At 32.4% G+C, this 26,379-nt stretch overlaps 1 protein-coding gene across 2 annotated transcripts; it reads left to right on the top strand.

Moving 5' to 3' along the window:
• The first annotated feature begins 21,112 nt into the window (after positions 1-21,112).
• LOC107847674 (putative pentatricopeptide repeat-containing protein At3g13770, mitochondrial) lies at positions 21,113-24,074 on the top strand. Of its 2 annotated transcripts, XM_047408720.1 has the most exons (3): positions 21,113-21,414; positions 21,962-22,093; positions 22,595-24,074. In XM_047408720.1, the coding sequence occupies exons 2-3, from the start codon at positions 21,988-21,990 to the stop codon at positions 23,695-23,697; spliced, it is 1,209 nt and encodes a 402-aa protein (XP_047264676.1). In that variant the 5' UTR covers positions 21,113-21,414; positions 21,962-21,987; the 3' UTR covers positions 23,698-24,074. The 2 variants fall into 2 exon arrangements, with proteins under 2 accessions (XP_047264676.1, XP_016547562.2); XM_016692076.2 differs by having other exon boundaries at positions 21,113-22,093.
• The last annotated feature ends 2,305 nt before the right edge of the window (positions 24,075-26,379 follow it).

Below are 26,379 nucleotides of genomic sequence, written 5' to 3'. Positions count from 1 at the left end.
TTTAAAAGTTTCAACTAACTCCCTTTTGCAACCTCAAGGGAAATCCTAAAATATCCATACTAAACCACCGAATACTTCATTAATAATCTATACTTTTTAACACAATAATTACTTCCAATAACTCCTTTCATACCTTAAGAAAACAAAAGTTTACCTTAACTAGTAACTCCTCCTCTAGCTTTCACCAAATGAACACACCAGGATATATCACCTTAAGGTAAAATCTATACCATGCATAAGTTTATCTCTATAATTTTCTATTAATCATCGTTCCCACTTTTCTTGTCACTACTCTTCTATACCCATACTTCCAACTATAACAAGGTTCTACTACTTATGAATCATAATACTCCAGTTTCATAATATCCCTTCAATGTACACTACATTAAACAGTCTAGGTTTATGCTATTTTCTTTCATAAGCATTATCTATATTGAAAGGGTCAATGGGCAATCTAAATACGTATTGAATTCGATCTCAACTGAATAACTCATAAGGATGAGAATATAGACTTTCAACTCAAGGAACTTAACATACTAGGGTGCTCCTCTCAAGCCCTTTGTGTGACTTTTGAAACTTCTACTAACAAATCTGAGAGCATTATCTGGGAAGGAACTGGAACTTTCTAATTATGCTATCTCAAGAATAATACATAGAATGAGGAATTTTGGGGTAACACCTGAATAGACAGGAGATTCTAAGAAAACAATTTTAGTGCATGATCTAGAATAAGAAAGAAAGAAAAATTTTCTTCAATGCCTTGTAGCCTCTCGAAGAAAAGTACGGACATCTTCATACAGTTCTGCAAGACTCTACTAGACATGGCTTCACAGACACCCTAGGAGACTTGAACCTTGTGTTCTAATACCAAGTTTGTAATGCCTCAAAAATTCTGAGATATCACACGGTGCTTAGGTCCACAAGTGATCCTAAGATAACCCTTTTACTGGCATAACTGATGAGCAACTAAATAAGATGCATAAATCTAAACCAAATACGTGAAAGATACATCTTTAGTTGAATATGTCCAATACAACAGTAGGAAAATGTTTACAACTCTATTTTATGTAAAACCAAAAATGAAATAAAATGCACAACTTTACTGACTGTCTATGAAGCCTCTACTAATACAGACTATAAATAGCCAGGACATGACCCCTAACTATACCCAATCAATTCAATTGAATAAAAGATACAATACAAAATTATACTTGACTCCTCGAATTAAAAGAACCCATCACCTGCTGATTGGAAGCTACAAACTGTCTTAGTTTGAATATGCATACTAAAACTTGTACCTGCATTATGAGACAATGTAGCATATAGACATATATGTGGATCAGTACTTTGAGGATGTACTGAGTATATGGGGTTGAAATACATAAGTTAAACAATATCATCACACTTTACAAAAATTATGCATGCTAAATGTAAATGACTCACATAAGCTGAAATATCTGAAATCCGAAATCATAAATAATAAATCATACTTTATAAAACTAGGGAGTCATAACATTTAGTTCTAAAAGATGTACTTGTATTCTCACTTTAAATCGTATTGTCTAAGTGTAGAAAGGACTCACTCTTTAAATCTAAAATCTGAAAGTTGAAATGTTATAACTAAAATCTTTCTATAAAGCATAATCTAAAATAAAGTTGTGAGCCTTTGCACTTAGTTTTCTAAAATCTTTTTCGTCACTCTTTCAATTCTAAAGTCAATAGTTTGTAAGCTTTTAAAACTCAAGGTAAATTTCTTTTAAAACTATTTTGAAAATCTTTACTATAAGGCTATAGGGAATTCTACCAAAACTTTAGGGAAAACACTTTATCTGAAGGCTTTATGGAACTTAAAAACCGTAGCTTCCATAACATATGCTTTTATCTTAACACTTTAAACCAATAGACTGTTTTAAGAGAGGGGGACTTTTTTTGGGAGGTTCTTCTAACCGACATAAACAATATGAGCTGACATGGAGTCCAACGTCTTGCCCACATTGGGGAGAGCTGTTCTACTCTTGTCATTGAAATAGAACCTTAACTTAAGTGATCACTATCTTAGCCCATTATGGGAAATTTAAAAACCTATGGTGGCATGTAGTTCTGGGGCATGATACCATGGAATCATACCCAACTCGGTGCTAAATACTACTCCCATACTTATTGCTTAGAACTTCAGAAAATCAATCTTAAAATAGCATAAGGGTTTATAATCAAGACAAATTATTCTTCACTTCTTTAAATCTCAAACTTTATGAACAATATGGATTCCTTACCTTAGCTTAGGATCGAAAGATCAATTTCTTCCTTGAAACTTGGTGAAAAGAGGTTTAAAATAATAATCTTCTTGAAATATTAAGACTAAATCTTAGGGCTTAAAGCCCATGCTGCAAACTTATATTAAAACACCCAAAAGGTTCATACTTGATAGTGTAATTATTGATAAATCAACTCAAAATGTTGAAATTTTAGAAATAAGCATGAAAATATAAACATACTCATGCAATTTCATAGAAAAACATGATACTCAATATGCTTCTTGAAAATAATTCAACAATATAAAACAATGAAATCAACAATATCAATATCATGCTTAAACTCAATTGAAAAAATCTAGAAAATCGCATTACTTGCATAAATATACGAAAATGGTCATCCAATTCAAGGCTTAAATCACTTTAAAACTTATAAATTCAAAACAAGGTAATTTGGGTATAAACCCCAACTTGCAAATCATGTAATCTTTAATAAAATTCAAGTTTTAGGGCACAGGAATGAAAGAATTATTCTTGTTCAAATTTCTCATACCTTAATTGATGATCGCTGATGAATTGAATGCAAAAACTTAAATTGTGGACTTCTATTGATGCTTTGGTGATGAGTTCTTAGAGCTTTTGTATTAGGAACCCTTAATCTTGTATTTTCTTGGAGAATAATTTGAAGAATTTATGTTTCTTGGGGAAAAAGTTTGATAAACTAGGGTTTTGGTTCTTGAGATGAAAAGATGAATAATGAGGTATCTTTGTTTCTTTGGGGGTGAAATTATGTGTTTAGGACGGATTTGGGTGAGGAGAATTGATCAAAGTGACCCTAGGACCTCTGGGAATTGAATTAGAATATAAAATAGCTTTGGATCCACGTCAGTTTTTCATGTCGAAGCGAAGTGGACGCGATGCATCAAGATCGCATCGGCTTACTGCCTCACACGGAAAATGCCCAAACTTTTTATTCGATTATCGAATTTTTGGGAAATTGGTATTGTTAGAAAGATAATTCAATTATAAAACATTAGGTGGGTTTTGACCTTAAAAATTTTGCATATATAAAAAGTAATACACCTTTAAAGTAGACCCTTGTAGAATCGAATATCTAATTTTGAACGAATCAAATGGTTTTAGCTCGACTAGGCTCTAAGTAATTCCTATGTACATTTTTAACCTCAAGAGACCTTCAAACATGAGGGTTAATATAAAGAAAATTATTTTCACATAGGAATCACTTGGATTATAGCTTATACACGTAAGATCGATTGTTCATAGACTAGACCAAAAATGTGGGGTATTACAACACTTGTTTTGGCTATTTTGACTGTGGGAGTTGACTCTAGAGGGGATGTAGTTGACTCATGTTTTAGTAGCTCTGGAGTTGTACTTGTATTGGCTCCAGATTGTAGATCATTCACTTGTTCTTCATCAATACTCAAACTCATCGAAGGGTGATTAGTTTCATCAAATAAAATATGCATAGATTCTTTAACACATAAAGTTATTTTATTATAAGATCTGTAGGCACGACTAGTGGGAGAGTACCCAAGAAAAATACCTTTGGCACTTCGTGGGTCAAAATTTTCCTAAGTTAATCTTACCATTGTTGTGGCTGAAGCACTTATATTAAAAAGGATGAAAGTATCTAATATTTGGTTTTTCCCTCTCCATAATTCATAAGGAGTCTTCTTTATAATTGGTTTGATGAGGCACCTATTGATGATGTGATAAGTTGTACTTACTGCCTCTGCCTAAGAGTGATCTGGAAGATTGTGTTCTAGTGAAAATGCTCTTGCCTAAAGAGATTGATTCTTTTGCTCCACTACACCATTTTCTTGAGGGGGCCGAGATGAAAAGTTTTAAGAGTACCTATTCTGAGCATAGTATTCCTCAAAATCTTTATTTTAAAACTCTCTACAATGATCACTGCAAACATAGGTGATGAAGTGTCCTACTTCTCTCTGTACTTTTCTACAAAAGATCTCAAAGTTTATAAAGTACTCATGTTTGTGAGAAAGAAACATTACCCAAGTAAAATGAGAATAATCATCAACAATAATAAAATATATCTTTTTCCACCAATACTTGAGGTTTTGGTGGGACCAAACAAATCCATGTGGATTATTTGAAGGGTTTTGATAGTAGTGATAATATCTTTGACTTTGAATGATATTTGAGTCTGTTTACCCAATTGGTAGGCATCACAGATATGATTCTTCGCAAACTTGAGTTGGGGAAGATCTTTCACCAGTTTAAGTTTGGAGAGATTCTTAATAGAATACATACTGGCATGCCCAAACTTTATTTCCCACAACCAAGCATCATTGGATTGCACAATAAGGAACATTAAAGTGGAAAAGTCAGGACTACTTATAACATAAATATTATTATCACATTTATCGATAAGAGAGAACTCTCTTTTATCATGTTTGGTAAAGCATCTTTCGACTTTAAAGGAGACTCCAAATTCTGTGTCACACAGCTAACTAATACTTTGAAGGTTGTGCTTGAGTCCATCTACCAGATATACTTCAATGAGTTTGCATGAAGAGTTGAGTTTTACTGAGCCAACTCCGATAACATCTCTTTAGCATTACCACAAAATCTGACTGATCCACCTTCTATTTTCTTTAAAGAACAAAAATTTTCTTTCTTTCCAGTCATATGTTTGAAACACCCACTATCGATTACCCATAATATTCCCTTTTTATAGCTTTTGTGAATGTGTTCCTTCAAAACAAGAAAATTAATTTTTTTTAGGTACATAAGTGGTCTTGGGTCCTTGAGGGTTAGAGGTACTTTCTTTAGGCCTCCAAACCCACATGCCTTTATACCTTTTCCTACAGTTGTATGATTTATGCCCTTTTTATCCACAGGTATAACAGATAGGTCCTTGAAAGGAAAAAGAGGTTTTTGTTGATTTGAATGATCTTGATAAGGAACTTGAGTTTGTTTTAAAAGAATATGATATTACAAAACTGTGACTTGGTGATTTTATAACACTATTTAATTTCATTTTTACATCATCAAGTTCTTCTTGAAGTAAGTCAATTTCGATTTGGCATCCTGCAATTTAAACTTTACAGTTCCTTTGTTTCTTCTAAAGTTTCTATTTAAATTGAGCTTCCCAGTTTTTGTTCTCTTTTGCAAGTTTATTTTATATATCAATAACTTTTTGAAGATAATCAGTTATCATATCTAGATTTGATTCAAGGATGTTACAGTTATGACTGTTGTATGGACTTACCTGTCTTAATTCACCTTTAGCCATGAAGGACATGTTGGCTTCTTCAATTTGTTCCTCAGTTTCATCTTCATCACTCTAACCCTAAAAGTTTCATTTCTTCTTGATGATCTTCTTTTTAATTCTGTACAGTTTTGTTTAAAGTGACCTGGCCTTTCACAGTAATAGCAGTAATCATCATTCCTTGTTAATCTATTGTTCTTGACTCCTTGGGGTCTCTGCTTTCTCTGTCTTAAGATCTACTTACTCTACGATTTATGAGAACTATTGGATTCTTCTAGGAGGTCTTTCTCTTCATTTGATACAACATCTAAAGCTACTTGTTTCTTCTTCTATTCCTTGTTGTACCTGCTGATATAATTTTTTGTAGGCAATATGATTAATTCATAATTCATTATATGTCATATTTAAAGATCTCGATCTTCTAGAATAGCATCTTTGGTTTCCCGTGCTTTAGGGAGGCTTCTAATAAGCTTTTGGACTTGTAGGTTGTGAGGATAAATCATCCCAAATGATTTCATCTCACATACAATTTTGGTGAATCTAGCGAACATTGATTTCACATTTTCATTTTCATCTATTTAGAATAGCTCGTATTCATTGACCAGAGAGGCAATTTTTGACTTCTTGACTTTGGTGGTTCATTCATAGGTTACTTTCAGTTTATCCCACATTTCTTGTGTTGTTTCACAGGTTGATATTTTATCATATTCTTCTCTACTTACTGTATAAAGAAGTAAACTTATAGCCCTTGCATTAGTTTGAATTACCACTTGTTGTTCTTTGTTGACTTTGAAATTTTACAGGTTCTCTATGTTAGTACTGCTTGATTCTTTTTCCTTGTCCTTGTCCTTCAATTTTTTTTTAGTCCTGGAATTGGCTTTGTTCCCTTCTTAATGACAACCTATGCTTGGAAGTCATTTGATTAGATAAAGATTCTAAATTTGTTTTTCCAATTAAAGTAGTCTTATCCATTAAAGTATGGTGGTCTTGTGGAATGTGACTGTCTTGAACAAGCTCTTTTGGGATTTGATAGTTTTCCATTTGATCTTTACTCATGTGCAATTAAGCAACGATGTTGGTTAGACCTGATCTGATACCGATTGAGGGTGGGGGATTGAAAATTTTCCTTGAGTCAACTATTGAACCTTCACAGTCGACTTACTTCAAATAAGTATACTTAAGAAACTATATTAGATTTAAACAAACAAACACGTAAATAAGAAATTTGAGATAAGAACATAAAGATTTATCCTAGTTTAGAACACCAATATGGTGCCTAGTTCTAGTTCCCTTGGGTTTCAGAGTTTCCTTAGATCTTTTCAAAGTGGAATCTGAGTACAATGATGATAAACAAGTTCTGAATATTTATTTTGTTTTTATGATCTTATGACACATCCTCAATCGGTATGTCAAAGTTGACTCGATCTTATTCTTGTGTAACTATTGTAAACTAAGAAGTACAAAGCTTTATGAGACTAAGATTGAGAGACACTGAGATTGTCCTTTGAAGTTACGTGAGTGTTTCAATCTTCATTCCTTCTCTTTTATATTCTTTAGTTGCTCCGCTTCTTTTCTTCATAAGAAAACCTAAGAGATTTCTTCTCAATCAAGGATTTGAATTGATTCCTTGTTTAAGGGATGACACCGTAAGGTATGTATATATTAGATATGTCCATAAATGGTACAATCTTCTTTATCATAGCCATATATGTCCATATCAGATATATCAACGTAGGAGATATGATCTTCTTTACTTTTACTTTTGTGGTGATTGATTCGTCTGCCTTACAGGTAGCTAATAAGATCGATGATTGATACTATTCCCATGTTTAGTGTTGGTCACCTTGTGAGTGGATGCATTTTTTCTTTTGCAAAATATTCTTGGATTGATTCCTTAGGGATTCTGAAATCTCTTTTGATCTTCTATATCTTCGGTGTATCCTACAAGATATTTGTTTATTAGTTTGTCTTTATTAAAACATGTAGTGATAATGTGGGGCTAACAACATCTAATTGATTATTCCATTGGAGTTAAATGTATTTTTTTTGCATTGTGGGAAGAGTTTGGAATTACAATACCATTAAAGTATCTACTATTCCTTTCATTCCATAGACACCAAACAATTGATGGCTAGAGTTAGTTGTAGCATTAGCAATAATTAATGGCTCCCATCATCTTTGGTTTAATAAAGTACCATGACAATCCATCGGGGCTACGAGCTTTGTCTTATGCACTTGATTGGATCACAACATATACCTTATCTTCCTCAAAATCACAACATATACCTCATCTTCCTCAAAAACATTCTCTAGCATCCCGCTCTCTTTTCTTGATTTATTATCCTCCGTGTAAAGGTTATGATAAAAGCTTAGATTTATCACCTATTTATCCTATGTTAGACCAGCATGTGTCCAGTCTGAGTTTGTCAATGTTGTTATTCTTTCTATTTGAGCTGGCAATTGTTTTGAAATGACATCCATTCCTATCCCTTCTTTAAGCCATAGTGTCACAACCTGAGCCCAAGACCTAGATGTGACGGCCATCATAGACCAATGAAGATTTGAGAAGATCCCTTAGCATATAATCATAGGAACAGCCATAATAAAGGGTGTAATTTGTCCCATAAAATATGTAGTTCAATTGAAATAACAATTCAAAACCCAAGTCTTGAAATTCAACATAAAAGAATTTATCAAACTCTGTGTATAAAGCCTCTAACATAAAGAATGAAATTTTCTAAGCCAAAACATTGCCCTGACTTTACCATAAAACAAGAGAGAAATCAAAATATGGATGAAAATACTAAATGCCTTCTGAATGATAGAGAACTGACCACCTGCTATCAGCTATCTTAAAAGAGGGAGAGAGTAAGAGTCCTGGTGCTGTATAGAACTATGAAAAAATTCCTCCGAAGATACATTGTGAAATGATGTAGCATCTTGAGATGGTTAGTACAATGAGTACTGGCACGCAAACCCAAGAAAGGGACCAACCATTTTTATAAAGCAATTCACAGAACTGATTTTATCATTGATAATAGAAAAGTATGTGAAAAGGGAAGCAAATCATAAAGACACAACCATTTGAAATATTAATCCTACATTGTAAAGTTTGCACTGACATTTAGTAATGCATATGCTCTATGGTTCCATTATTTGTTCAATAGGCTAAGCCTTCGATCCATGTTTGTTGCATGAACTGAGATCAACATAATTTGGCCATCATAGTATCCCCGTAAAGGTAAACATCATAATGTTATCCTGTTAAGGAGCAAACCACCCTTACGTCAGCAAAATATAGGTTTTGGGTGTCGGATCACGGGGACTTATGCCTTCTCCCTGAACTACACAATTCTCTTTATGCCCAATTTAATTTTTTTCATCAGTATTTATTGATAGAATCTTTCATTGAGGCATCACATTTTGATATCATCATACCGACACTTGAAACTCATTCATATCATGTAAAATTATTATCATAAAACATTATTGACTCTTAATCTTGACTTTGAAACCATAACATAATTTTCTTTAAGTTTCGCATAACCATTTCAATACATTCTCATAATACCATACGACCAATGATACAAAGGTCGAGAAAAACATTTATATTTCATATGAAACTCTAAGCTTTCAAGAGACTTAAGGATCATGGCTTAAATATTTATAAATTTAAGATTTAAAATTAAGACATGAAGACTCATCATTTTCTAATAGTCATTCTAGTCTCCAAACCCCAAAATAAAGATTTAAAAATCCATTCATAAAAAAATAAGAATTTATATCAAGCTTTTCATAACTAACTTCTCAACGCAAGCTTCAAACAACCAATAGAATATGAGTATAAAATAGTTAAAATCCTACATTATAGTAGTAACTAAAGTACGGAGTGTTCAACATGCCCTTTTAGTGGAAGGAGTATGAGTAAAGATTGAATAAATTATCTCTTTGTGTTTTTTGGAATAATAGAATGTTTTTTGGGGGAATAAATTAAGTAATTAGGGGTTTGGGTTCATTTAGTCTAGGTGGAAAATGGTTTCTAATCATGGAAAAGACCAAAAGTCTCTTAAAATAATTAAAGAAACAAAATATCGCCAGGACAACGAGGGAGGGGAGAGGGTTGCATAACGCACCCCCATAGCAGACCCTATAGTCATGCAGCGTGGGCCTCTCTGAGAAGCCAAAATAGTGGCCCCTCAAAAGTTACAACAAAGTGCGGGGGCTAGGTCCATAAATCCCTCGGTGATACCCATACTCTCATTTCGACGTCTAACTTCCGTTAACATGCTCTAACTTATCCCAAATAATATTACTCCATCTAAGGGTCATATAGGCTCATTTTATGCTCTAATAAGACATTCAAACATATGCAGAGGGGGAGTGTTATATCATCCCCTTTGGGAACATTCATCCCTAAATGATGATTATGGTGTCATGCCCCATGCCTACACGTTGGACGTAACATGGAACCTGGAATCGCATAATCCCAAATGGACCCTTGGCTTGACAAACTATTTATAACTCAACTTTGAAATTATCCAGATTCCAAAAATATAGTTATAGGCTAAATTGTTAAGAATAAGATAAACTTTAACTTGAAATACTGAATATCAACTTGAAAGACAATAAAACATCCAACTGTCTAATATCTAATCAAGCCTCTATAACTTTATAAACTGAAGGAGTTGCTGGGATATGCCCCGATCTACCTTTATTAGAAACTAATAATGGAAAATAAAGCTATCTCATAAACTAGAAGTCTAACAAATCATCACCATGTCCTCTGGATGCAAGAAGGACTCACCACAAGATGATACTGAATGTTTAATATGACGACTGACTGTTGTCCTGAGTCTATATACCAGAATCTACATCATGAAATGATATATGGTACAAAGAGTGTCAATAACTTGACTATAATAGTGCATAAAAGCGGAAATAAAATTGAAAATGACATAACTTTAGAATTAAAACATAACACGACATAAGTAGGGAGACTTCAAACAAACAACTTACCAACTCTTTTCTTGCAAATTTGCAGGGACTAAAATAGTACAATGAATAAGTCATTTAAAAGCATATAAAAACATAACCAGTAAACTTCATGAGTTGAAAAACCAAAAATAATTAATTGAAATATTATAGAAGAAAAACTACTTTTTACAAATATCACACATAATAAGTAACTGGAAGAAGGATGCACATATTCAAACAAAGGCGAATGAGAAGCTTCTTAAGATCTTGAAATAAGCTATAGAAAACACTGATTCTATGAAGCAAGATCTCAACAAAAAGAGGAAGAATAGCAAGCTACAAACTGGAAATGATTCAATTGGCCGAACTTGTTCACCATAATTGGGTGTTTCAACCATTGAGAAAAACATGGTAGGGTACCACTTTGACCAAGAGCTCATGCGGCTCATCTAAAATGGAAGCCATCTCTATTGTTAGGATGGGCGGCATAGGCAAGTCAACTTTTTCCAGAAGAATATTTTCTGATCACTCAGTTGTGAGCTTCTTCATTGTTCCACCACAAGAAAATGGAGATACGACAACATTTATTTGGTGACATTTGAAATAAATGTTGGAAAATAATGAATTTATTGAAATTTATGAACATTTGTCGTAAAACAGTGACATTTGATATCAAATGTCGTAAAAACGGCGACATTTAATGCAAACGTCGAATATATTATGATGCTTGTTGTAAATGTATTGATTTCAGCAGCATTTAGTGAATATGATGCTAAAATAGTGCCATTTGATATAAATGTTGGATATATTAGATGTTTATTGCAAATGTCATTTTTAATGACAATTGACAAGATTATTTTTAATACATATTATTAATCGCTAATTACCGATATCTACACCTAATTTTTAAAATCTTTTTTAAATTATTCATCACTATTTATTGGCAAAGGTTTTAATTTTTCTCTGGACTATATGATTTAAACCAAATTAACCTTATGATGTCACCTCCTATATAGGATAATTAGTGTAGATAATATGATCCTAGGACTATTATATGATCCCGAATAATTTAGTTATGTACCAAAGTAAACGTTGTTCAAGAAAATACATTTTAATGCTTACTAAAAAAAGAAGGTTGTCAATGAGCAAGTTGAACAATATTTGGATAAGTTCAAGATCAATAAACACTATATCATATTTGGCCAAATATTTACTCGAATCGAGATGATTGGGTCAATTTTGGCAATAAAATGGGTAAAAACAAATCAGGCTAACTCAAAAGAAGAATTTATTTTTTAATATACTAGTATTAGTACCCACTCGATGTGTGGTCAATATTAAATAAAATTAATTATAAAATATTATTGTCTTACTTATTTGATATAATAAGAAAAAATTTCTACGTCATTGAGATATTTGAAATTATTGATTTATGCAATATTAAAAGTAACTATAAATATATTGAACTTAATATCATTAATAACATGAAATTTAAATGTTTCTCTTTGAAAGTTAGTTTCCACACGCAAATAATATTATATTATAATATAATTATTTGAGCACATTAGATAATATTGTGATCTGTATTTGTCTATAATATGTGTGGCAATTTTCCTCTAAGAAAAAATCTAAGAAGATCATACAGAATTGCATATTTTATTTTAAAAATTCGAATGCCATATTTACTCTTTGGTTATATAAATTCTCTAAATATAGATTAAACTTTTCATTTTATACGTGTAAAATACTTTCCTGATTTACTTAAGTGAAACATAAATATTTTCTAAAGAATAGTATTATTTGTATTATTTAAATTAATGTGTACATATTTTGGGATGACATATTTTTCATGATATTTTTATTTCCGAATTGTTCTTTGCGTATAATAATATTTTGCATATAAATTACTTTATTGATTATTTATTAATCGAAAAAAGGATAAATATACTCTCAAACTATGATACATGGTACGTATATATAATTCATCATACGTTGTGTACATATATGCCCCTAACATTAATAAAATGATGCATATATGTCTCTCACACTAATGGTAGGGGAATATCTGTACCCAAAGTATGATGGAGGTTATACGCGTACCACTTATCATAGTTTGGAGGTATATTTATCCAATTTTTATTTTAACTTTTTATTCCAAATAATTAATTCAAACCCATTACTCGATACAATAAATTCACTACCCGACTCGATCCTAATAAAAATTCAAGAGACGCCAATCTAGCAAACATGTTTTTCCACCCCTGTAACAATATACACAAATAATAGAATAACACCCACTACTGCCAATTTCAACCAGAAAAAAAAGTAACCCCTACCACGCAAAAATAATACCAAATAAATTGAGCTACTCATTTTTTAATTTTTAGCGAAATTCCATCACCTCAAAGCCACCGTCTCTATCCAACCAAAAAACACACCACCCATGAACCATCATTGCACTCCTAGCTCTAACCAAATCTTCACTCCCTCCAATCAATAAACACCAACTAAAAGCAGAAACCAATTATTGCAATTTGATTGGGGTTCACTTTTAAGATAAACAAAAATAAAGAGAATATTGGGTTTGTAACAAAAAATAGAGTTCGGATTGAGTTGGTTTGAAATGGGGCTCGATGGGTTTATCGGGTCGGATAGTGAATTTGCGTTAATTATTTGAGATAACATATTAAAATAAAAAGGTACAAATATACCCTCGAACTATGATAATTGATACATATATATTCTTTTTCATACTTTGGATATACATATGTCCCTACCGTTAGTGTGAGGGCATACACATACCATTTCATATATGGTAGAGGCATATATGTATCCAAAATATGACAGAGGATATATATGTGCCATTTATCATAGTTCAGAGGTATATTTATCCCTTTTTCCTTTACTAATTGGTCATTGTCATTGATTTTTCTTGTAATACATTTTTAATTTACTCAATTGTAATTAAATGATAAATATTTATTTTTATAATACTATTATTTAAATTAATTATTCACATATTTTGAATAATACCATATTTTTCATAACATTATTTCTTGGAATGACTCTTTGGTCATAAAATCTTTCTTATATAAGTTGCTTGATTATAATTGTTTTTCTCTTAATTGGTTTTTTCTTGTAGTACTTCCTAAATTTATTCAATTGTAATAAAATCATAAATACTTATTTTTATTTAATATTATTATTTGTTCTAGGGAAGACATCTTTTAGATAAGTATCCTACATTTGTTTTGATTTACTCAATTGTAATGATCATAAATATTTATTTTTTATAATATTATTATTTGTATTATTTAAATTAATTCTTTACATATTTTAGGAGATAAAATCTTTTTCATAATATAATTATCCCGCCTAAACATGTCACGAAAGCTTACCTTATCACTTAAACTTAACTTGTAATTTGTTACCCTCTTATAAACTTTAAAGTGTATTATTTTACTCCCTTCGAGGCTCAGACCAAGTCGTGTATAAACACGGCCAAATAAGGAGTGTTAAGCACTTAAATTGACCCGAATTAATTTATTTTTTTAAGAAAATCGACCCTTTAATCCCAATTTCAAAACCCTAAATCTTCCTCTCCTTCATCCTCAGCCAACTCAAATCTTAATTTGATTTGAAATTGCTTAAAAATCAAGACCTTTATTTCATTATTTTTGTTAACTTTCTCTTATTTTTCCTTCATCTTTCATTTCCCTGTTTGATTTCTCCATTCATCTTTTATTCCTATGAAAGAGGTAAATCCCTTCTTCTTCTTTTATGTAGATTTTATTGTCATTTTTTATTCTAAAATTTATGGACTGAATTATTTTGTAGCACACCATGAGATCGATTAACATGTCTAAGCTTTGTATGGAAGAGAACGATTTTTCTTTGAAACAAGAAGATCGTTGCAATCATGATTTTGTAGTTCATTTGAAGACATCATAGACTTCAACTAATCCCGGCAGAAAATATTGGGCATGTCCTTATTATGGAGTAAATATCTAAAAATTTTCCCTTTTCCTTTATCGCGGTATATTCGATTGAACACTAATCCTTTGTTTAAATTATTGGAGGGTCCAAGATCTTGTGAATTTTGGTGTTGGAAGGACAAAAAGAACATTGATCTGAGGTCCAAATTTGTGATTTCTAAATTAATAGAAAAGTCAGCTGAGTTTGAGAATTTAGTGAAATCTTGTCATCAAATCATGCAACCATCAGACAATGAAGTTGTGAATAAGGAAGTTTTCGAAGAAGTTGACAAACCTAGAGTGTTAAAACAAGACGATAATTATGTAGACATCAAATTAAAGAAATTAGAAGAAGAGATTGAAAAGTTGAAAGAAACAGAGAAGAAATGGATAAGCATCATGGATAAAAGAAGGATCAGGGAGAATGTTCTCATATTTATTGTGTTTTGTTCTTGCATTGCAGTTATAAGCTATTGCTTTAGAATGATCTATGTAAAGAAAGACTCAATAGAGTTACCTTAGGATTTTGGTGTGTAGCAGCCTTTAATTTGATTAGATCTTTTATAATCACCCTTGAAGTATCTATGTAGTTCTTTGTTTGTGTATTCTATTTGCAAGTTCATAAGAAAATCTTGTTTGAAGTTTCTTATGTTGTTATTATACTTGCATGTACATAAAAATAGACATAAAAAAGGATGACAATGACAGAAATTATATATATCCAAAGGTGTAGTCTTAGCTGCATGTATTGGTAGAAATATTCATGTCACACAAATGCATAATTATTTAACATAAACATTGTATTCACATTTACATAATGTATCAAAATAGTGCAGCCACAGCTGCATAATTAAAAAATCAAAAATTGAAGTCACAACGGTATAACTGTTTGAAAAAAAAAAAACAAATATCACAAAGTAGTCATAAATGCATAATTGTTTTACAAAAAAAAATCTATCCAGGCACAACTACATAATTGTTTGATCAAATCAAACATCAAATACATGATAAAATTTAGTGAAACAAATCAGACTTCAAACACTAGACAACTGAAGAACTTGTTTGGCTCAAGTGATTCATAGCTGCAGCTTTAGTACTAGTCTTCATTCTTTTTTATGCTCTCATTTCTTGAAGTCTTTGATGGGTGACAACATGATTTCCTTTTCATTTCACACCTAATCTTAGTTTATGATGCCCAATAAATATAGTTACTAGAGAGGAGTTTAAAGGCATTCCAGGCTGCATTAACAAAAAAATTATTAGTCTTTTGATTATTAACTTGAATATTGAATAGTGTAAAATCATTCAACCACTTACATTGTAGATTTTAAAATCACTTTATGTATGTAGATCCTCCGTCCCAACCATCCTTGATCTTTTAAAACTCGTTCCTCGAACCCTACCAGTAATACTACCAAGGTTAGATGCAGGATCAACATGCCCTTTATCCCTTCCACTGACACCACCAATACTTGATGTAGTAGCGAAACTCCCTTAACCCTTTTCAATAAAACCAACAGTATTTGAAGTAGGAGCAACAATCTTTTTACCCTCTACAAGACCCTTTTCCCCTTCTAGTGGCACCACCTATATTATATGCAAGAGCAAAAGTCATTCTGCCCTTACCAGTCCCTCTTTCCTTTCCATTGCCACCATCTATATTATTTGCAAGAGCAACAATCCCTCTACCTTTACTAGTCCATCCTCTCCTTCCATTTGCACCTTCTGCATTAGATGCAAAAGCAGCAACCCTTTTACTCTTTTCATTCCCTCTTTCTTTTCCAATGCTACCACTAACATTTGCAACAACAACAGATACAATACTCAAATATTAAAAAAGGGATATAAAAATTCAATAGCAATAGCCTAACAGTAAAAATAATATCAAAATTTAGTAAAACTTAAGGTGAATTACAAATAACTTAACAGGATAAATTTTACCTATTTTGTAGAACTTTTTGGTCTTCTTTTTTCTTTGCTTATACTTGGTTGAGACTGACGTAGAGCTGCAGAAGAATCAACACTTGAACTTATCCCTTTTCCTCTACTAGTTGTAGATTTTGCACCAAAAGGACAACTCCTCTTATTGTGACCCTTTGTATGACAAGTGTTGCAGGTCATTTGTAATGCCCTGAGAGTACACCCTAGATGCCACATGGTGCCTACATCCCTAAAGGACCACAAGCTAACCAATGTTCGTACCTACTATAATTATTAAATAAAATAATAGAGAACATATGTGGAACTTAACTAAAAATTCCATAAGGTTTTAAATACATAAAATAATAATGATTCGAATTACTGATGACATCTTTGTAGAAAAATTTACTGCAAGACTGTCAACAATAACTGATAACTAAATAACTGAATGAAAGTGTTCGAAGCCTCTAACTGGCTGACTGTGGAGTTGATGGGACAAGTCTCCCACTAACTCCAACTGAATACTAAACTGAACTGAAATAAACATAAAAGGTCCTCAAAACATGAGGACTCACCACTGTTACTATTGTAGATGCGCTGGGAGACCTAAGTGCGGTCGGGAACCTAAGCGTCCGAACCTATGATATAAGACATCAAGAACAAGAAACGAGTATGCGGTCAATACTTTGAATATAATGGAATGCTAAATGGGGTTAGGATGTTATGCATGGGTTCATGTGCATGAGCAATAACTGGCTGAATGAATAACATGAAGTACTGAGTAAGTATGCATGAATCTGGAAATACCGATAATGCATGACCAAGCATAAAACATGTTTTGACATAATCTATAAACTAAAATACTGAATAATGATAATTGGATAGTTGATATCTATATGCTATGGTCAAACAAAACTAAATCTTATTACTGAGTTGAATACTAGACTGAGACTGTGGGAGCTATCATCTAACCGATATGCCGTAATATGAGCTAATTAGGGTCCAACCTGTAACCCAACTTAGAAGGGTGTCACCGTGCCACGGGTACTAATACATGGCTGCGTAAATCCACTAAAGTATTGTCCCAAAGGACTAAGGGTATCAAGCCTAATCTGAGAGGTGACCCCTGAGTGGTAGTCAAGCCTATGCTGACAGGTGAATCCTCATATCCTATGTTCGCTATGTAGTTATGGAATACAGGTACCGCTACTAACGACTCTGTCTAATTAGCAAAGAAGCCGCCATCCCTGCATTCACTCGGTGCTAAATCCTACTCCCAACTGAAAGACACTGAATATTGGATTGACTACGTTTTAACTGTTGATAGTAACTGGCTAAACTGATAATGCTCATAACTATTATGACAACATCTTGTAGACACTGAAAATTAGGTAAGCAACTAAATTTTGTGTACTCAGACGCCCAGGACTCCATAGCAATGATATTAAGCTCATACTAAAACTTTGAGAACATGACATGTAAGCATTTATTCAAAACTCATTCTTGTAGGCATTTGGTCGAACACTTGCAATTCATGGCTTAAGCTAAGCATGGGGAATAATTTTAAAACTTGTAGTAATAAAATGATTTCAAATCTAAAATCACCATCTAAGGATTAATTCAGTGAACAACACCATTCAAACGTGTGAGGTTTAATAACAACAATAATTTCATGTAAACATGGTATAGAATCGTAATTCATGAAAATTCATGGTTAAAATCATAATAATCATGTAAAAATCATAACTTTAAATTTGAAGTTGGGTTGGACTCCATGGGTGATAAGGGCCCATGGATGAAAATTTAACATACCTTAATTGAAGAGTTCTTAGAAGTTCTTAGTGGATTTCTTGAGAATTGATCTTGAATGTTAAACGGGCTAGGGTTTGTTCTTGAAAAGATTTGATTTTAAATTAAGAGAATTTGAATAAAAAATGACCAAATGTGCTTTTTGGGTCTTTAATCCTATGTTTTTCAAGGATTGGGGCCATGAGAAAAGACCAAACTATCCTTGGAAAATTAAAAGTTTCAGTAGAATCCCGATTTTGAGGCTTACTGACGAGCGGTATTTGTCCCACCACTGAGTGGTGTAACAGCGGTGACCTACTATTTCAGACAATCCTAATTTTGAGTTTTACCGCTGAACGGTATTGGTTCCACCGCTATAGGCACCTCTGAGTGGTGTAATCGCGGTGACCTACTATTTCACACGAAAAATGCTATAACTTTTCACTCGGGTATCAGATTTAGGAAAAATTGGTATCATTGGAAAGCTGATTGGATTATCTATAATTTGGCAGGTCTTAATCTGCCAAGTTCCACATATAATTCAAGTTATACCAATTCAAAGATGACCCTTGTGTAATCAACTACCAAAGCTTGGTCAATTTAAAAGATCTTAACTCGCATTACTCTAAGTGACTCTTATGAACATGTTTTACACATCACAAACTCTCTTCTTACTAAGATAATGGTCACAAGACAAGTACACAAATATGAAAAAGAACAAGTTCTACACAAATATGAAAGAGAACAAGTTATGAAAGAACTTCAATAGTTAATTTAAATCAATATTATATAACAGGAACAATAAATGAAAAAGAATATTTAATACTCTTAAACACAGGACAAGAAGAAAATTATATAGCAAAATATCTAGTAAAGAGTGAAGAAATAAAATCTAATAGTAATATATGCCCAGATCTACCAAGGAGTCTAATAAACATTAAAGATACGGCAGAAAAAGAAATAATAATAGGAGTAAAAAAATAGAATTTGAGATAAATAAAGAAATGCAAAAAGTAGACATAATATTAGGAATAAATGGTTAGAACAAGTAAAACCATACAATATAGAACATACACAATTATCTATAACATATAATAAGGAAAGATTATTCATAAAAAATCTTTAACATGATATTAAAAGATATGTACTTGTAAAAATAATAGTAGAAGGATATTATAATAGGTATTATACACCTATGATAGATACAGGAGCAGAAACAAACTTATGTAGATATAACTGTTTACCAGAAGTAAATGGGATAAATTAAAAATACCAATAGTAGTCAAAGTATTTAATAATGAAGGAAGCTTAATTACATATAAAGCTAAAAATGTAAAAATACAGATATGGGATAAAATAATAACAATAGAAGAAATCTATAATTATGAACTAACATCAAAAGATATGCTTTTAGGAATTCCATTTTTAGATAAATTATACCCACATATAATAACTAAAACAGATTGATAGTTTACAACACCATGTAAACAAAAAGTAAGAGCAAAAAGAGTTATTAATATAATAAGAAAGAAAACTGATTGGATAAAAGGAAGTGAAAAAATTACACAAAAGTTAGAAAATATAAAAAATACAGAAGACACAGTAGAACTAGTTGTATTTTCAATAAATAAAAAAGAAATAACTATATTTTCAATAGATAATGTAGAAATAATAAAGAAAAAATTAAGACAATTATATAGTGAAGATCCATTCAAAGGATGGGAAAAATATAAAACTACTATAAAAATTTAATTAATATATAAAAATAGCATAATAACTCAAAAACCATTAACATATAATTTTGATGATTTAAAAGAATTTAAAATGCATATAGATGAAGTATTAGAAAAACAATATATACAAAAAAGTAATAGTAAACACAATAGTCCAGCATTTATAGTGAATAAAAAAGAGGAAAAAGTAGAATGATTATTGATTATAGAAACCTAAATGCAAAAATTATGACATATAATTATCCAATACCAAATAAGATATTAAAAATAAGAAAAATACAAGGATATAATTATTTTAGTAAATTTGATTGTAAATCAGGATTTTACCACTTAAAGTTAGATGAAAATTCTAAGAAATTAACCGCATTGATGGTACCACAAGGATTTTATGAATGGAACGTATTACCATTTGGATAAAAAAATGCACCAGGTAAATATCAACATTTTATGGATAGTTATTTTTAAACAATTATCTAATTGTACAGTATACATAAATGATAGACTACTATATACAAAAATAAAAGAGGAACATTTAAAATTATTAGAACAGTTTACAGATGTAATAGAAAAATCGGGAATAAGTTTAAGTGAAAAAAATGCCGAAATTATGAAAAACCAGATAGAGTTTTTAGAAATACAAATAGATAAAAGTAGAGTAAAAATGCAACAACATATAGTACAAAAAATAATAAATTCAAAAGAAGAATTAGATACAAAAAAAAAATTACAATCATTTTTAGGATTAGTAAACCAAGTAAGAAAATATATATCAAAATTAGCAAAAAATCTAAAGCCTTTACAGAAAAAATTAAAAAAGGATATAGAATATAATTACAATGAAGAAGATAAAAACACAAGTCCAGTAAATAAAAATACTTTGTAAAGAGTTACCAAAATTACAATTTTCAGATGAAAATAAAAAATTTATATATATAGTAGAAGCAGATGCCAGTGAATATAGTTATGAATGAGTACTTAAATATAGATATGAAGAAAAAAAATTAGAATACTACTTAGGTATATTTAATGGAACAGAAATAAAGTGAGAAATAAATAGAAAAGAATTATGTTTATTATATAAATATTTATTAACATTTGAGACATATATTGTATATAAAAAATTTATTGTACGGACAGATGGGGGAATGGCTGATCCTTTTCAAATGAACTTTTATAATTAAACTGAAAAATAAAAAATAAGAAAAAGGAATTACCCCACCGGAAGTAATATATTTTTGGCATATGTGATTTTTGTGTAAATAATGGCAAAATTTTGTGGTTTTTGTGTTAGAAAACATAGTTAAGTGATTTTGGTGAAAAAATCTCAAAGTTAATGTGATCGTCAATGCATTTATCGGACAATTCAGTTACCTAAACAGAATGGTTGTTGTTTAACTCCAGCTCCTCTTCGTACTTCTTCTCTTAGCATTTGCTTTCTCTAATGATCTACTTTGAATATTGGTGAACTTTGGAATATTCCTGCAGTGTGCTATAAAGATATTTCACCTAATATACCGGTACGTATCGAGTTCAAATTTTACGAAGGGGTGTTTGGATTATGTTTTGAGTTGAAATTGAACAGCCCAATCCTGTTAACTTGGTGTTTAGTATTACATTGATCTGACCTCTACCATGGTTTTTAAATGTTTGGCAATCTAAAAGCAAAGATTGGAGTACAGTACAATTTCCCAAAACTATATATGGTAACCCCACCACTAAACCAAAACATGGTAAGTCTATTTTTCTGTAAAAGTAAGCACGTATTTTCTTCCATGATAAAAAAACCATTTTTTAACCACCAGAGACAACTCTTGTACAGTTGTAGCTCAAGTTTTGTAGCTCTAAGCTCCAGTGGTGCCCTCTCGGAAGCCTTATTCGAAATGGCAAAACAAGGCCTCGAAGTGAAATTCAAGGAATACGATACTCTGTTAAACGAATGTATAAACCAAATGGCTATAAGAGAAGGCCAAAGGGTACATGCTCACATGATCAAAACCCATTATCAACCTCCAGTGTACCTCAGAACAATGCTGATTGTTTTCTACATAAAATGTGGCCTTTTAGGTGATGCTAGGTGGGTATTCGACGAAATGCCTCAAAGGAATGTTGTTTCTTGGACTGCCCTCATTTCTGGTTATTCTCAAAAAGGCCATGTCTCTCAAGTTATCCATCTTTTTCTTCAGATGTTGACATCAGGTACTTCTATTTCCTTGACAGTTTACCTATATATATTCATATCAATGCAGCTTTGCAACAGAGATCTGCTTTAAGTATACACACACAAAAAAAAAAAAAAAAAAATACAAACACATTCCTGTGAATCGTTCATTTGCATCTGTAATATACAAAGTTTATTTTATGCTCCCTCTGTTTTAATTGTTTGTCTAGTTTTAACTTGGGCAAAGTTTAAGAAAGTAAAAGAAAACTTCTGAATTTTTTGGTCTTAATCTAAAGATATGTAGAATGTACCACAATGTCCTTTAATCTTGTCGTCTTGAACATGTTGTGTGGAAAATTAAAATTAAAGAGTTCTCAAAAAAGAAAAGTAGGACAAGCAGTGAAACGAAGGGGGTACATTTTATTTGCTTTCTTTATGTTAAAAAAATAGTGTAATGCATCGGACTCACCCATGAAAGATAAGACTTTGAAATACCCTTTGTCCTCCTTTTACTAGACCTTAGCCAAAAATTGTTGCAGGTACTGCGCCAAATGAGTTCACTTTTGCAACAGTGCTTGCATCTTGTACCAGTGGCATTGGGTTTCACTTTGGGAGACAAATCCACTGTCTCTTAGTAAAGAGCCCTTTCGAATCACATGTATATGTGGGAAGCTCACTCCTTGATATGTATGCCAAAGCTGGCAAAATTCATGAAGCTCGATATGTTTTTGACAACTTGCCAAAGAGAGATGTCGTCTCTTGCACTGCTATTATCTCAGGCTATGCTCAACAGGGACTATTTAAAGAGGCACTAGAGCTTTTTCGCAAGTTGCAGGCAGAGGGAATGTCTTCCAACTATGTTACATATACTAGTGTATTAACAGCTTTGTCAGGACTTGCTGCATTTGAACAAGGTAGACAACTGCATGCCCGTATTATTCGATTGGAACTGCCCTTCTATGTGGTGCTTCAGAATTCTCTCATTGATATGTACTCGAAGTGTGGAAAATTCACTTATTCAAGGACGATATTCAATCAAATGTCTGAAAGAACTGTGAGCTCCTGGAATGCCATGCTTGTTGGTTATACTAAACATGGGATGGGAAAGGAGATGGTTGAAATCTTCAAAATGATGAGAGAAGAAAACAAAATTAAGCCTGATGGCATCACTCTTTCGGCTGTGTTATCTGGTTGCAGCCATGGAGGAATGGAGGATAAAGGTGTGGAGATTTTTAACTTTATAAGTACTGGAAAAGACGGGGTTGAGGTTAGCATTGAGCACTGTGGTTGTGTGGTTGATTTGCTAAGTCGAGCTGGACAAGTAGAAAGGGCCTTCCAATTCATCAGAGAGATGCCTTTTCAACCAACTGCCGCAATTCTGGGTTCACTTTTAGGTGCTTGTTGGACTCACATGTATGTTGATATTGGTGAAATTGTAGCCAAACAACTTTTGGAGATAGAACCAGAAAATCCTGGAACTTATGTAATTCTTTCAAACATGTATGCATCGGCAGGAAGGTGGGAAGATGCTAGAAGAGTAAGAGAGTTGATAGATGAAAGGGCCATTGTAAAGGAATCCGGAAAAAGCTGGATTGGTCCTGCTTTTATCCATGATGCAGAAAAGGATACTGGCAAAACATAATGGAATGAGGAGTTAGGGTCAAGGAAGGTACTTATATTCCTGATCAGACTTTATCTTGTTTACTATGGATGAGAAGTGAAAAAAGAAAATGCTGCTCCATTGCTCCCAAGGTAGAGCTCAAACACAGCTCAGTTTGATGATTTACTGTGTACATTCACATGGAGATATTGGTAAAAGAATTCAAGTCTTGCTCCCAAATGGAATAAAGCATAGATAACAACTTGACAAGAAAACTTGATATTGGTTCTTGTATATAACGGGGTTGAGTTTTATAAAGGACTCTTAGAGCAGCTCACAGGTTTTCTTCTTATTGTGAAGTAATCAACTCTTCAAAGTGTGCGCATTTTCACAAACATAATTAAAGTTCTGTTGCTTCTTCTCTGTAAGTGTTAAGTGTCCAAAATTACAATACTTGTAGGGAGAGACATTGCTTCAACAAACAAACTTTGGTGGCTCAAATAAATGGAGACCGATCCTTCCATGCTCCATTTGGAAAACTGTACTTTCTCATGGGCGAATCAGGAAGCGACAAGTGGCAAAAAGAATAAGTCAAATGTGGCACAGAAAGGAGAGCACAAGTATTGTCTTTGGAGCATGACAGATGAGGGGAATCATATTCATAGATGATTTGAAGCCATGACAGTCAGGGTCGATGTCATGTCAACAAAGCCCACCTAGCTCCGAAAGTATAGAGCCGGGTACCAGGCTTTGACCGCCGCTAATTTTACCTGCAACACACTCTTACTTTGTGTTCTTAAGCCTACTTGATAGCGCCCAAGCACACACGCAAGTGTACGTGATCTATCAAGTAGTAAAGTGGCCTTCAAGAAAGCCGTATATCGATCTCATAGGGACTAGTTCCAACAACTATTTAGTTCTAGTTTAACTTCTAAGATTAATTTGATGCAACGGTAACCAAAAAGAGTTTGGAATATTGTAAATTGCAAGTAAAGTAAACAATGCATAAATTAAAGTCTTGAAACAATCAATGGAGTAATGCCCAGTGTTCAAGCACCTCGAACAATCATAATATGTTATTGAACTTCATTCGTTAACTTGCTTATCTTGTTTGTTGATTCGTAGGGTTAATTGCATGATCATTCTAATAGTTTACCTAACTTGGACATTACAACTACATCATTGAGTGGGGATGTAATAATCCAATTAGGTGCTTAAAGCTATCATCCTATATGTGAATCAAGTAAGGCTTCTAGGTACATTCTTGTCCTAGTCGCTAATTCGAATTCCTTATTTCTTAAAAGAACACAAACCATACTTTGTTTATTCCCATGTTCTATCTCCCTATTCCCTCTCCCGAGATCACAAGATTGACAATTGATGTATTCTGAGCGTGATCAAGCCTCAAAATAATTAAATCAAGAATAAACAAACAACCAATAATGATAAGCAAATCAAACGAAATCAATTCAACAAAATCGTACTCCTGTTTTTGGTTTTAACCCCTGGAAAAAGGACGTTTAGCCACGTATAGTCATAATCTTAATCATAAGATTGTAATTAATAACTAAGGACATGAATGAACTAAATTAAAGTAATTAAAACCTAAAAGATGAAGTTGTAGCAGCTCCTCAATCCTCCAAGACATTCAAAAGTGATTAAAAACGTGTACAATGTTCTATTTATAGGTATAGGCTAAGCCTAAGTTCTGTGGGATTTAACTTGCACTTTTGGCTGTTATGTGAATTGGACCTCGCGTCGTACTTACTTCAAAGGGGGAGTGGAGCTCGCGATGCGAGCTATAGAAAGGTGATATGATGCTTGCGACGCGAGCTTAACGCTAGTGCTCTCTAGAAGTTGTATCCAAAATATTTTCTAAGTGTTCATTGCCCATCCTTTTATTCAAGACTTTGTGGTGCGTTTCCAATAGATTTTCAACCTTTAAATCATCAATATATCACCATATTCAGCTCATAAAACATCCTAGATCATCAAACACCCAAGATTAGAGATCAATACAACACAATATCAAGAACGACGAACTTAAAACACGAGCTAAGACTAGGCTTTCTCATCTTGAACTTTAACTTATTGTTTTGACTCTTATCTTGATCCAATTGAACTTTGCACATTACCAACATGTTTTTCCACATATAATTACACATTTAAACCATTAGGAACTCATTTAACACATTAGAATCCAACGAAATCACTAGACACACAACTAGTTCAAGCTAGTAAAACTAGTTTTCTCTATTGAACTCTAAATGACTCAATTAAAACCAATCTCCAACAACCAAACTACACCATTTTTGGCTACCCCATTCTTTTATTTTTCACCCCATCTTATTAAACTCATTTGCATACACTATGGTGGGGAGTAATTTATGCACAACTCATTCAATTTGAACAAATTTTTATTCTTTTAATTAATCAACTCCCCATCACAACACATCACAATTCTTTTGAACATCAATAACTATCTCTTTGGGGCTTCAATTTCAACTTTCCCCTCTTCAATTTCTCATTCCTTACTCAATTAGTTTTTCGTTAAAGCTCCTAGGAGATTTGGATCAAATCAAGGTCTATCACAGAAGGGATTATGCTATACATGAAGCTGCCAAAGAAAACGCTAAAGGCTCAACGGGGTTTACTAGGATTATGCACAAAGGTAGGTAAAAAAGAAGGTAAAAACAAGGCTATCAAAGAATGCATAAATCATCT

This window comes from Capsicum annuum, chromosome 1 (genome assembly GCF_002878395.1).
Source record: "Capsicum annuum cultivar UCD-10X-F1 chromosome 1, UCD10Xv1.1, whole genome shotgun sequence".
NCBI lineage: Eukaryota > Viridiplantae > Streptophyta > Magnoliopsida > Solanales > Solanaceae > Capsicum > Capsicum annuum.
This window is presented reverse-complemented; position numbering and strand designations above follow the sequence as displayed.

Excerpts from the sequence above, each read along its gene's own strand:
- LOC107847674 (XM_016692076.2), top strand. The coding sequence starts at position 21,541 with ATGTTTGGCAATCTAAAAGCAAAGATTGGAGTACAGTACAATTTCCCA. Across the intron at positions 22,094-22,594 it reads TCTTCAGATGTTGACATCAG|GTACTGCGCCAAATGAGTTC; the intron begins GTACTTCTATTT and ends AAATTGTTGCAG.